At 41.6% G+C, this 13,718-nt stretch overlaps 1 protein-coding gene across 2 annotated transcripts; it reads left to right on the forward strand.

The window, feature by feature from the left end:
- On the forward strand, window positions 1–13,139 carry LOC311128045 (vasculin-like). 2 transcript variants are annotated; one of them, XM_084159992.1, is made up of 11 exons: window positions 1–351; window positions 831–1,526; window positions 2,898–3,017; window positions 3,210–3,345; window positions 3,875–4,059; window positions 4,420–4,486; window positions 5,049–5,236; window positions 7,343–7,501; window positions 8,083–8,270; window positions 9,990–10,092; window positions 12,646–13,139. In XM_084159992.1, exons 3-11 carry the CDS (start codon window positions 2,955–2,957, stop codon window positions 12,799–12,801), a joined length of 1,245 nt encoding a protein of 414 aa, XP_084016118.1. In that variant the 5' UTR covers window positions 1–351; window positions 831–1,526; window positions 2,898–2,954; the 3' UTR covers window positions 12,802–13,139. The 2 variants fall into 2 exon arrangements, with proteins under 2 accessions (XP_084016118.1, XP_084016119.1); XM_084159993.1 differs by having other exon boundaries at window positions 3,210–3,333.
- Window positions 13,140–13,718: the final 579 nt, after the last annotated feature.

The raw sequence follows: 13,718 nt of genomic DNA on the forward strand, positions 1-13,718 counted from the left end.
AAACATTGATGTATCAGCGCCATTTTGGGAAGGAGACAGGCAAAAGCGGCAAAAATTAAAAAATAAGCGAGGAATTTGCAAACACTTTAACAAGTTAATGAGATGGTCAGTGTGAAAAGGTTTATACATACATATCAGCGTCTTGACCTAGTGTTACGAAACAACAAAAAAGCGAATGACAACTGCTTAAGGGGGCACGAGCGAGTAAGCTGTGACTGACTGATTCTGCAAGCTACCTAAAAGCTAACGACGCTAGCTAACGTCAGCTTGTGTTGAACCACATGAAGGAGTCACTATCTGCAATGTAGCTAACTAGCGAAGTTATAGGAAGAGCTTTGACATAATTGAAAGGTAAGTATTGCGGAATGGCTCACTGAACGTATCAAGAACAGGGAATAGCATTAGCTCGTTTGGCAAACTACCTGGTCAACTAGCTAAGTTAGCTAGCTGACATTTCAAGAGTTGAGTGAGCTAGCTAGCTAGTAACAGCAGCTAACTTGTGTACGTTAGCTGGTGGTGTTTAAAAGGTATTGACTGTAGAGTGAATAACACAGCCATGTGACCAAATCGCAAATTTAACACAGGCTATAGTCAAATATACTTTTAACTAACCCTTAGGTTTCCTCTCTTATCTGTGATATATTCTACACACTCAATATAATGCCAACTAGGTCACGTTACGCTAGCTGTAACTGTCAAAGGTACAAGTACAGCTAACGTGACTTTCTAGCCTGCTAACTTTTGCCCTTAACTAGCAATCAGCCTTATGTATCGTTTAACGCAGTCTTAGCAAACTATATTGCTTTCATTCTTTCTCTTTTGGAATACAGGTGAACACTGAACAGCCTCACTTTGTAGGATATCCCAATCATCAAAGAAGAGAGACGTGACTTTCTACTGTTGGCTCAACGTCCGAGTTGCATTGAATGGGATAAACAGCATCTGAACATGTGGACTGGTTTTGTGGAATTACAGAATAACTATTTCATTTAGCATTTTATTTGAGACTTTGTGATATTATGTGAACTTACATAAGGCACTGACCGGATTTAGTCTCCTCTTCCAATTTTTCCATGTTTCTCAAAAAATGAATCATTATTGAAAGTTACAGTTAGCTAGCTAACTTTACTTTTGGCAATATGTGATCACACAAAAATGTTAACGCCTGATTTAAACAAATATGAGTTAATGGTATCTGGGCAGTTAAAACCCCAACAAAATCACTGAATCCTTCCTAAAGGGATCTTAGTAAATCCACCCCAATGTCTCTTTTGTAAAATTGGGCGAGAACTTCGTTGGATTTCCTTCAACATCTCTGAAGGACTTAATCATTCTGGAAACTGGAATTACATGGCAGAAATGGAAAGTTAGTTGGGAATATCAACTTCAACATTTTGTAATTGACCCTATCTGCACGATACATGTGGGGAGCAGACTAACTGGATAACTAATTGTGAGAACAAAATCACTGGGAGAATTTTGGGATTACAGCGCAGCAGACGCCTCTGCTCAGTCCTCCGTAGCTGGTTTGTATGACTTTGAATTTATTGCACCCAAATGTCTTGCAACAACAAGAATGTCTTGATATTTGCATTGTTAGACATCAAGCCAAGGTAGTAAACAATGTTGATATTTGTTTTTTCCTCTTTTGTCACCTATCCATCAACATGTAGAATTAGTATTGTTGATCGACTGCAGGTTTAACATCTCAAATGTTGTGCTTGTGAGCTAGTAAGCAATTGGAAACAGTTATGCAATGCTCACATAGGTCTGTAGTGAGAGGAACAAAATGCTGCTGGTTGAATCTCGACTGTGACCTCTTGTTATCTGACTAGACGGTCGTGTTAATAGTTCAAACACTGTCTGGCTGTTGAAATCAAATGCCGCCACAGACTTCCCAGTGTTTTGGAGGGATTAAAATGCCTCAGTTGGAAGCAGTTAATGAATATTTCTTAATCTCACATAGAGGTCCCTTCTATGCTTTGGTCTCTTGTCACAATGATTATGTTGATCTGTGTGTGGCACTGGATAAAAACCTATTCTCAGTCTGGTCCACTGAGATAATGAAGGGCTCTTGACATATTTGAACAAAGCATTGTTTTCCGATAGCAGGATGCATCTCATATAGTAGACACGCATGCCCAGAGGAAGATAGTACAAGGTTCTTTCTCACACAACGTCCCAGGTGTATGTTTGAATTGTCATTTTGACAGCCAGTAGTACAAGCCATGCTTCCTTTTCTAGTATTTGACGTTTCCATTCACAACTGTGTATTTGTGAGACTACTAACTGATGACCAACCCTGAGAGAACCATTTTGTTAACCTCCTGATGTAACTAGGGTTGCTAAATTCCCTGGTTTTCCAGAAATCATATCCCGGTTGGAAGATTCTAGATTTCCTTCTTATTCCCTCCTCATTACAGAAATCCTCCAACCGGGATTTTGGGAAAACCAGGGAATTTATTGAAAGAACCTCGATTTGTGCAACCCTAGACGTGACACTGTCATGGTCCATCCGATCTTCATCAGTCGGGCCCTGTGATGATGAATAGCTCTCTGTTGCATCAGCTTTAAACTTCCATTGGACTCTTTCATGTCATGCAAGGGTTGGATGCAACTCACTGCCACATGAATGTAATATCTGCTGTCTGCTATGCCTAATGGGAAGCTAAAGGGACTGGAGCAGGAAAAACTCCATTCAGTCCCCTTGCATTGTATAGGTTGGTTTGTAGTTTGCCACTTGAAAGTGAATTCAATTGAGAAGTCGTTGGGCCTAATGCCCATAAACACACTGTCATAAATCCTGGAGTTGGCTCAGTTACTACAGTATCTCTCTCAAATTCCACAGTGCCTCTTTCTCACCCTCTCTTTATCTCTCTCCTCTCTCTCTTATTCAGGGGCTGGAGAAATGATGTGTTGATGTCTTGCCCACCTCACTGGAGACGCAAACCTAAATGGCGCAGCATGACTTCACTCCAGCCTGGCTTAACTTTCCCACAGCACCCTCATCAGCCAAGGTACCTTTGTGTTTGTACTTTCAGTGTGTTTGTGTGTAGCCCTTGTCCAGTCCTGTGTGTGTACAAGATATACTGCCTGTCCCCTTGTGAAGAAACACGTCTTCTGTTCATGTCAGACACACACCGAACATAACATGTGATGGTTGTTGTCCGGAGGATTCGTTAGCCTGACAGTCTGTCCATGTGTGTTAGCCCTCTCAGGTCTATGACAAGTCTTTCCAGTCTCCTGCCAAATGTCTGGACAACCACGGGGATGTGAGTCGCAGACGCCACAACTCATCAGACGACTCAGAGTCTGTCAACGGACGCACTGGGGGTACGGAACTGGGTTAGAACATCTATTAATGTTAGTGAGAATGAACAAATCAAGAGCTGGTTTGACTCTGTGCCTCTCAGTTAACCGCTTGCTTGTCTGGCTGTCTACCCATCTAACAATCTATTCTTCATCTACCTATTCATCCATGCGTCTGTCTCTGCGATAGAGGGACTAGATTCAGCCGTGGGACACTTTATTATTATTATTATTATTATTATTATTATTATTTTCTTGATTGGATGGTCAGGGGGACGGAACATAATTATAAATCATTTGTAGACTGTAAATTGACCACAAGTAGCCCAAACAGAAAATATATTTGACTGAAACATAATCATTTCAAACCTTGCTTCCATTTGTATACGATCACATGTATCTCTCTATTATGTGTCGGAATATTTTGGAACAGATTTCCAAAATTAAAATCACTTGGAGCTGATGAGATGTTTTTAGTCTTTTGTGTCCAACAATAAAAAAATCACAGCCAGTTGGGGAACCCTGCTCTATACTCTGTGGTAAAGTCAAGTTGTCTGTTTCACAGGAGGCTACTCCAGGAAAGAGAGGAACGGATGGAGAGTCCGGAACGGCAGCGAGGGCTCCAGCTCCCGCGCTCCCCTCCAGCAAGGTGGACCCTCGCCTCGCTCCAAGAGCAAAGGCCAGCCGAAGGGCCAGCAAGGCCACAGGGACGACGGGGACAGACGCAAACAGTTTCAAGCGGAAGACTTTGTGAGTGGTGTAGTAAGGAAGCCCTATGGAGCTGTGACCATCCCTAGGCTTTTTTCTTATGACCCTTCAAATAATCCTAAACAAAACCAGTTTGAAGTCATCACACAATCTCACGCAAATACAATCAGCCATTACATATTGGTTTAGCTCACCCCCAACTCCCCTTTAGGAAACACTCCTCAATCTGTCTTCCCTAAATTCCTCATCTAGTATTTAATATTATGCTAGTGTCTTCCAAACATATGGATATGGATTGGGAATTTTGTCATATTGTTTAAAAAACTCTTTGTTTTTGCCACGTGTCAGATTTATCCTACACAACTTGCTTGTGTAGTAAGATGCCTGTTGTTTTTCTTTCAGCCATCACTCCATCCTGATGCGGACCGGGAGGTCAACCGTGACAAAGCTGTTGCCACTGGAGTATGGGGTGAGCTCCCAATCTATTCTCTCCATTCTCCAACTTCATTTGACTTTTATGCAGTTGTCTCCTTTGGTTGCCCTTTTGGAACAAATAGGATTAATACATATTTAAAGCTACAATATGTAACTTTTTGTGCGACCCTGACTAAATTCACAGAGAAATGTAAGTTATAGATCTGTCATTCTCATTGAAAGCAAGTCTAAGAAGCGGTAGATATGTTCTATGTGCGCAATTTTTATGCTCTCCATTCTTAAGTTTTTTTGTTTTCGCGTACTTTACTTTTTGTTTTGTACTCCAGCTGAAGATACAATATTTTTGGTTATTGAAGAGAGATGTCACAGCGGTTTAAATGGTAGAATGATTCTCTAAACTGCTTGTTTTGTCACACAAAATGAACTATTAGAATTTTAGCAACCAGGAAATGGCGGTGCGTTCTCTGCATATTGCGCCTTTTAATTCATCTATTATTATGATAACTGTACCTTTGTGGGTTTTTTTTATAGTGAGGCTTTTACATTTTGAGGCAAATTGAAAAGCTGTGGTGTTTCATCCTGCTCCGTCTGTTTAGAACACCCCCCCAACCCTCAATCCAGGGCCTCTAAAATGATGGTAATCAAACGCGTCTCCAGGGAGGAGCCCACACCAGCACAGACCTGCGCGTCCACGCCTCAACAACCACAAGCCCCTTCCCGCAACGGCACTGGCCCCTCCCTCTACAAGGGCCCCATCCCCAAATCTGTCAGTCTTCCAGTCAAGGTGAGATTGTCATGTCCTTGTCTCCTTTTGACTTTTCCTTCCTGATCTGAAAGGCCAGGATTGTAGACGGTGTGAAAGGTGTGCTTTCTTCTGTATCCCTGTCAGCTATTCAGTCCTGTCAGACCAGTTGCTGTTTCATTCTCAGTTGGCTTTGTAAAAAGCACATGCACGCAGTTTTTTAGTATTGATTGAAGAAACAAATTAACCAATGATTGATATGCTCTTTTTTAAAAAGATATACACTACCGTTAAAAAGTTTGGGGTCACTTAGAAATGTCCTTGTTTTCCATGAAAACATACATAAATTGAGTTTGAATAGGAAATATAGCAAAATGCATAGGAAATGTAGTCATTGACAAGGTTAGAAATAATGATTGTGTCCTTCAAAATTTGCTTTCGTCAAAGAATCTTCCATTTGCAGCAATTACAGCCTTGCAGACCTTTGGCATTCTAGTTTATTTATTTATTTAGTCATTTTAGCAGATGCTCTTATCCAGAGCGACTTACAGTTAGAGTGCATACATTTTTCATACTGGCCCCCCGTGGGAATCGAACCCACAACCCTGGCGTTGCAAACGCCATGCTCTACCAACTGAGCTACACGGGGCCCTAGTTGTCAATTTGTTGAGGTCATCTGAAGAGATTTCACCCCATGCTTCCTGAAGCACCTCCCACAAGTTGGATTGGCTTGATGGGCACTTCTTACGTACCATATGGTCAAGCTGCTCCCACAACAGCTCAATAGGGTTGAGATCCGGTGACTGTGCTGGCCACTCCATTATAGACAGAATACCAGCTGACTGCTTCTTCCCTAAATAGTTATTGCATAGTTTGTAGCTGTGCTTTGGGTCATTGTCCTGTTGTAGGAGGAAATTGGCTCCAATCAAGTGCCGTCCACAGGGTATGGCATGGCGTTGCAAAATGGAGTGATAGCCTTCCTTCTTCAAGATCCCTTTTACCCTGTACAAATCTCCCACTTTATCACCACCAAAGCACCCCCAGACCATCACATTGCCTCCACCATGCTTGACAGATGGCATCAAGCACTCCTCCAGCATCTTTTCATTTGGTCTGCGTCTCACAAATGTTCTTTGTGATCCGAACACCTCAAACTTCGATTCGTCTGTCTATAACACTTTTTTCCAATCTTCCTCTGTCTAGTGTCTGTTATTTTGCCCATCTTAATCTTTTCTTTTTTGGGGCCAGTCTGAGATATGGCTTTTTCTTTGTAACTCTGCCTAGAAGGTCAGCATCCTGGAGTCGCCTCTTCACTGTTGACGTTGAGACTGGTGTTTCGCAGGTACTATTTAATGAAGCTGCCAGTTGAGGACATGTGAGGTGTCTGTTTCTCAAACTAGACACTCTAATGTATTTGTCCTCTTGCTCAGTTGTGCACCAGGGCCTCCCACTCCTCTTTCCATTCTGGTTAGTCAGTTTGCGCTGTTCTGTGAAGGGAGTAGTACACAGCGTTGTACGAGATCTTCAGTTTCTTGGCAATTTCTCGCATGGAATAACCTTCATTTCTACAACAAGAATAGACTGAGTTTCAGAAGAAAGTTATTTGTTTCTGCTCATTTTGAGCCTGTAATCGAACCCACAATTGCTGATGCTCCAGATACTCAACTAGTCTCAAGAAGGGCAGTTTTATTGCTTCTTTAATCAGCACAACAGTTTTCAGCTGTGCTAACATAATTGCAAAAGGGTTTTCTAATTATCAATTAGCCTTTTAAAATGATAAACTTGGATTAGCAAACACAACGTGCCATTGGAACACAGGACTGATGGTTGCTGATAATGGGCCTCTGTACGCCTATGTAGATGTTCCATTAAAAATCAGCCGTTTCCATTTACAACATTAACAATGTCTACACTGTATTTCTGATCAATTTGATGTTATTTTAATGGACAAAAAAATGATTTTCTTTCTAAAACAAGGACATTTCTAAGTGATCCCAAACTTTTGAACGGTTATAATTATATATGAATGAATGTTTCATCTTTTGTTTTGTTTCTATTGACTGACTTATTGATTGATATAGGCTAGAGGGAAGAAATGATCGTTAGGAATGTACATTGGAATGATTGACTAATTGCTGTGTTTCCCAGGCGAGTCGCTCCAGCTCGTCGTCCCCGGTGGACAAGGGCAGTCAGCCGCGGCTCATGATGCGTCTGACACGCATGACACGCTCAGACCGCAAGAGCACCTTCCTCAAAGCCCTCAAAAAGGACATGGTGGACGAGGAGGACCTCCATCACCACTGCAAGGTGTGTGTGTCACCCAGAGAGAAACTACTTTTCCCCCTCAAGAAATGTACAGAAAAGTGTGTTTGAAGGTGTATCAAACCAAATTCACTGACATTACATTTACATTTTAGTCATTTAGCAGATGCTCTTATCCAGAGCGACTTACAGTTAGCGCATACATTATTTTATCGAACCCACAACCCTGGCGTTGCAAACGCCATGCTCTACCAACTGAGCTACATCCCCTGCCGGCCATTCCCTCCCCTACCCTGGACGACGCTGGGCCAATTGTGTGCCGCCCCATGGGTCTCCCGGTCGCGGCCGACCTACAACAGAGCCTGGATTCGAACCAGGATCTCTAGTGGCACAGCTAGCACTGCGATGCAGTGCCTTAGACCACTGCGCCACTCGGGAGTACATCACTTTGAATAGCCAGCATACAAGGAAGTAGTTGTTGGAACACTTCGTAACGCTGTCTTTCATGCCTTTACACTTTCTTGACAACAGTCGCCCACCCATCATTCTATCATTTTTAAATGGTTATTTCAATGAGAAGTTGTGTGATATGACACAGCCTTGACCTTCGCCCTCTCACCCCTCAGGATGACGATGGTTTCCATCCACAGAACAGCAATGTGGGCTGCGGGGACGAGAACCGTAACCGGTGCGAGCGAAGTGTCTCTCAGGAGAACGGCAACACGACCACACTAAGAATGAGGCAGCAGGTGCTGCGTTCCTCCACCCTCCCCCAGCAGGAGGTGCTGTCCAGCTCTTTGGAGGCAGAGCATAGGTAAACACTGGACGTTCTGACAACAGTTACACTTGGGTTAGTGCTATCTGGAATCCTTGGGACGTCCCTACCCTAAACCTTAACCCTAACCTTAATCATTTTAAATTTCAATATCAATGGGGTGACGTCAGAGTTGAACGTCCCAATGATACCGGTTAGCTCCTATTTACTGTTAGGAGTTTGTGGATCTGAAGCAACCAGATAGATGTTATTAAAGGGATAGTTCACTTAAATTACAAAATTACATTGGTTTCCTTACCCTATAAGCAGTCAATGGACAATGTATGACAGCAAGCCATTGTTTGGTTTAGTTTCCCTAGCACTGTTTCCACATGCTAAGGTTTTAACATTTGTGGCACAAACCCTGTTCAAGTCATGGGACCGATATTAGCATTACGTCCAAATCATCTGAAAGTATCTCAGATTTTGAAGCTCAGTAAATTCACTTGTTGCACACATGCATCACACATCACACATATCCGGTCCCTTCAGATCTGCAAATACTGAATTGGTTGGGGCAAGTAGGCAGGGCCTAAAATTAACACCCGCCAAGTGCGGGTAGATTTTGGCATTGGATGGTAAAATGTCTATTTCACCAGCCTCGTTGGCAGGTGGACAGGGCTCCACAGTACGAGCATTTAACTCGCATTTGTGAAGAAAAATAGTGAAGTATGATCTAATTTCTATTAAAACAACTGCTTCAGTAGCTGTTTTCAAAGTATTTCTGCCATTTTGTTTCACAGCTGGTAAATGAATCGCACAAAGTCATAGAACTATGAATCCTATAGCCTATCTCACCTCGCGCAGCAACACTGCCTGGCTGTGCGCACATGAAGTGCTGAGTGAAAGATACATTTTTAGACGCGCTGTGCACAGGCATAAGTTGGTCTAATTTACTTGAACCGAAAGTCTACTGAGACTTTGTCCTTGTTTCTTGGCTATTTAAATTGTTTTGTTCACAAGCTAGGTTGTTTTTCAATGTTTGAGTTTCAACTGTTAGGGAAGAGAAGACAACGTGGCTACTAGTTAGTCTCTCTGTCTCAGGCACCAAACATGACTCCAGTCACATTACCACGGTAACCTCCTGCCCTTAACCCTCCCGTTGTCCTAGGGTCAAAATGACCCGCCACTGTGTTGAACCAACTTTATTTAATTTTTATATTTTTGGGATCATTTGTGAGAAGGAGGCAGTGAGACTTTAAAGATAGTATCACTGCCTCCTTCTCACAAATGATCCAAAAAATATAAAAATTAAATAAAGTTGGTTCAACACAGTGGCGGGTCATTTTGACCCTAGGACAACGGGAGGGTTAAAGGGGCAGGTAAAAATGTTTCTCATCTGTTTCTCATTTTGGTTTAAAAAATAATAATTTAAATTAAACAATATACCACGTTACTTCTTACTAGTAATACATTTTATTGTTTTAGAAACATTACAAAGCATGCTTATCTGTTTTTTTTTTTCTGTTTTGTTGGTGTAATTCTGGCAACAACAAAAACTTTTGCTTGGTCAAATATCTGAGTGGCTGGTAGATTTGTAAAATCTTCCTACCACAGTGGCTGGTAGACAAAAAAAAGTTTTAGGCCCTGCTAGTAGTGTTGTTGTGGAGGAGCAACAGAGCAAGTGGGTGTGGTGAAATGTGTTTCTCTTTTGTCTGGCTTATAATTGTAGAGGCACAATTGATAGAAATCCTAAAAGTGAATCTCATCCCTCCCCAGGTTATTGAAAGAGATGGGTTGGCAGGAGGAAAGTGAAAACGACGAGACGTGTGCCCCTCTGACAGAGGATGAGATGAAGGAGTTCCAGGCCATCAGTGAACAGGTAGTTACTCATCCACCCATTCATACTGCAGTATTCTCTACTCCCTTCATACTGCAGTATTCTCTACTCCCTTCATAGAGCGGTATTCTCTACTCCCTTTATAGAGCGGTATTCTCCACTCCCTTCATAGAGCGGTATTCTCTACTCCCGTCATAGTACTGTTCTATTACGACGCCTGTGTTCCTGAACTCCAGTCTGTCATAAAACACTAATTACTCTGTCACGTGTGACGTGCCCTTGTCAAACAAATCATTATAGTTTACAATAACCATAATTACATTTCTAGAAATTCACTGCCTTTCAAGCCTAGTTGCCTAAACTGTCACTAACACCCACACATTTACACCAACACACTCACTCACAACACACACACACACACACACTCACACTCACCACCACACACACTCACCACTCATGTTGCTGCCGTACTGTTTACTATTATTATTATTTATCCTGCTACCAGTCACTTTCTCCTAATCCCTACCTACATGTACACATCTACCTCAATACTCCAGTATCCCTGCACATTAGAAATTGGGTATTGGCAATGACCCTGTATATAGCTTCCTCTCTTATTTCTCATGTTTTCTTTCTTTATATATACTATATACAGTACCTGTCAAAAGTTTGGACACACCTACTCATTCAAGGGTTTTTCTTTATTTTTACTATTTTTTACATTGGTAAATAATAGTGAACACATCAAAACTATGAAATAACACATATGGAATCATGTGGTAACCCAAAAAGTGTTAAACAAATTTATATTTGAGATTCTTCAAATAACCACCCTTTGCCTTAATGACAGCTTTGCACACTCTTGGCATTCTCTCAACCAGCTTCACCTGGAATGCTTTTCCAACAGTCTTGAAGGAGTTCCCACATGTGCGGAGCACTTGTTGGCTGCTTTTCCTTCACTCTGCCGTCCGACTCATCCCAAACCATCTCAATTGGGTTGAGATCGGGGGATTGTGGAGGTCAGGTCATCTGATGCATCACTCTCCTTCTTGGTAAAATAGCCCTTACACAGCCTGGAGGTGTGTTGGGTCATTGTCCTGTTGAAAAACAAATGATAGTCCCACTAAGCCCAAACCAGATGGGATGGCGTATCACTGCAGAATGCTGTGGTAGCCATTCTGGTTAAGTGTGCCTTGAATTCTAAATAAATCACAGTGGGTCACCAGCAAAGCACCCCCACACCATAACACCACCTCCTCCATGCTTTACGGTGGGAACTACACATACAGAGATCATCCATTCACCCACACCGCGTCTCAAAAAGACACAGCGGTTTGAACCAAAAATCTCCAAATTGGACTCAATGTCCATTGCTCGTGTTTCTTGGCCCAAGCAGGTCTCTTCTTATTATTGGTGTCCGTTTAGTAGTGGTTTCTTTGCAGCAATTCGACCATGAAGGCCTGATTCATACAGGCCCTTCTGAACAGTTGATGTTGAGATGTGTCTGTTACTTGACCTCTGAAGCATTTATTTGGGCTTCAATTTCTGAGGCTGGTAACTCTAATGAACTTATCCTCTGCAGCAGAGGTAACTTTGGGTCTTCCATTCCTGTGGCGGTCCTCATGAGAGCCAGTTTCATCATAGAGCTTGATGGTTTTTGCGACTGCACTTGAAGAAACTTTCAAAGTTCTTGAAACTTTCCCTATATTCTGACCTTCATGTCATAAAGTAATGATAGACTGTTGTTTCTCTTTGCTTATTTGAGCTGTTCTTGCCATAAAATGGACTTGGTCTTTTAGCCCTATTGGTATCTTCTATATACCCCCCTCCCTACCTTGTCACAAAACAACTGATTGGCTCAAATGCATTAAGGAGGAAAGAAATTACACTAATTAACTTTTAAGAAGGCACACCTGTTAATTGAAATGCATTCCAGGTGACTACCTCATGAAGCTGGTTGAGAGAATGCCAAGAGTGTGCAAAGCTGTCATCAAGGCAAAGGGTGGCTATTTAAATAATCTTTGTTTAACACTTTTTTTGGTTACTACATGATTCCATATCTGTTATTTCATAGTTTCATTTTTCATTCAAAAAAAAAAATATATATATATATATATATATATATATATATATATATATATATATATATATATATATATATATATATAGTTTCGATGTCTTCACTATTATTCTACAATGTAGAAAATAATAAAAATAAAGAAAAACCCTTGAATGAGTAGGTGTGTCCAAACTTTTGACTGTACTGTGTATGTATATATGTGTGTGTATATATATATATATATATATATATATATATATATATATATATATATATATATATATATATATATATATATATATATATATATATACACACACACACACACATCTCAATTATAGTTTAATTTTTTATTAGTTATACTATTTTGATATCGATTGCTGCACTGTAATTGTGCATGTGACAATAACTTGAACTTAATTTGTTCATATTTGTTCTCACTCCAGCTCTCTGTAGGCTTTTTGACAGCCATTTCCAAGTTAATTGCTTCTGAAATCAGTCCCTCACCCCGCCCAATTGTCTTCTTCCCTCTCCAGCTGCAGAAGAACGGTCTGAGGAGAAACAGCTTCCTGAAGAATGGCCCTCCCATCGACTCCCTGGCCGTGTGGAAGACCAGCAACCTCAAAATGGCCACCGACACCACGGAGGAGACGGAGACCAGCAGCAGCGACACCTCGGACGACGATGCCTAAAGCAGCCTTCATCAATAACCCACTTCACTACTAGCACACCTAACCCTCTCTCACGAGAGGAAAGAGACATTCCCCCCCTGCAGCAGAGTTCAGACGTCCTCCCACCATTTCACAGGCCCCCTTCAAGACATGGACAGATGTTCCGAATGGACTTGAGAAAGAACACTGCTTTATGGCTTTGTAGCAAGGCCCCTATTTGTTGGGGCCGGGGGGGTGGAGATTTCAATGTTGGACTCAATGTTTGTTCCATCACTGAAAAGATTGATAATACGTACCGTATGATGAATGTGAAAAAAAGGTCCGTTCTGGAGGCTATTGAATAAAATGATTGCAATTCAGTGTATTTGTCTGATGGAGGTTGTTCAGGTACATGTCATACACCTGTCCTGAGTGTCAAAATACTTGTCTGTAGGTAACCCTGAAATTGGAAGTAAAAAGGGTGACATGAGCAAAGATGATAAATGACGGGAGAACCTCCCCTATTTGACACCACATCTTTTTATTTTCAACCACATCCGTATTGAACCAAACTATTGACAGCTATTTTCATATGTTTGGTTAAATGACTAGCTCAACCAACCCAGCATGATCTTCACTCTTACGCCTCATACACAATTGAATTGTATAGTCCTTTATGTTACGCTGGAAGTGGATTATTTCAATGGTACACATGACGCACCGGAGCTGCATCGGGTGCTGCATGCATAGAATTTTTACTAACTTTGAGTCGTCTACAGTCCGACCAGAGTCTGAAAATAGAACAGGAAGTTACCAAACCAGAGAATATATTTTTTATAAGCCCTTTACTGATGTTGGTTGCCAGGAAGAGGTCAGGAAGCGTAGCTCTGCATCAGTACTTATAGATCATGTTAACCACAGACCTCACATCCTTCTGTTTCACACGGACAGTAAAGTTC

This window comes from Coregonus lavaretus (genome assembly GCF_964263955.1).
Source record: "Coregonus lavaretus genome assembly, chromosome: 4".
Lineage (NCBI taxonomy): Eukaryota > Metazoa > Chordata > Actinopteri > Salmoniformes > Salmonidae > Coregonus > Coregonus lavaretus.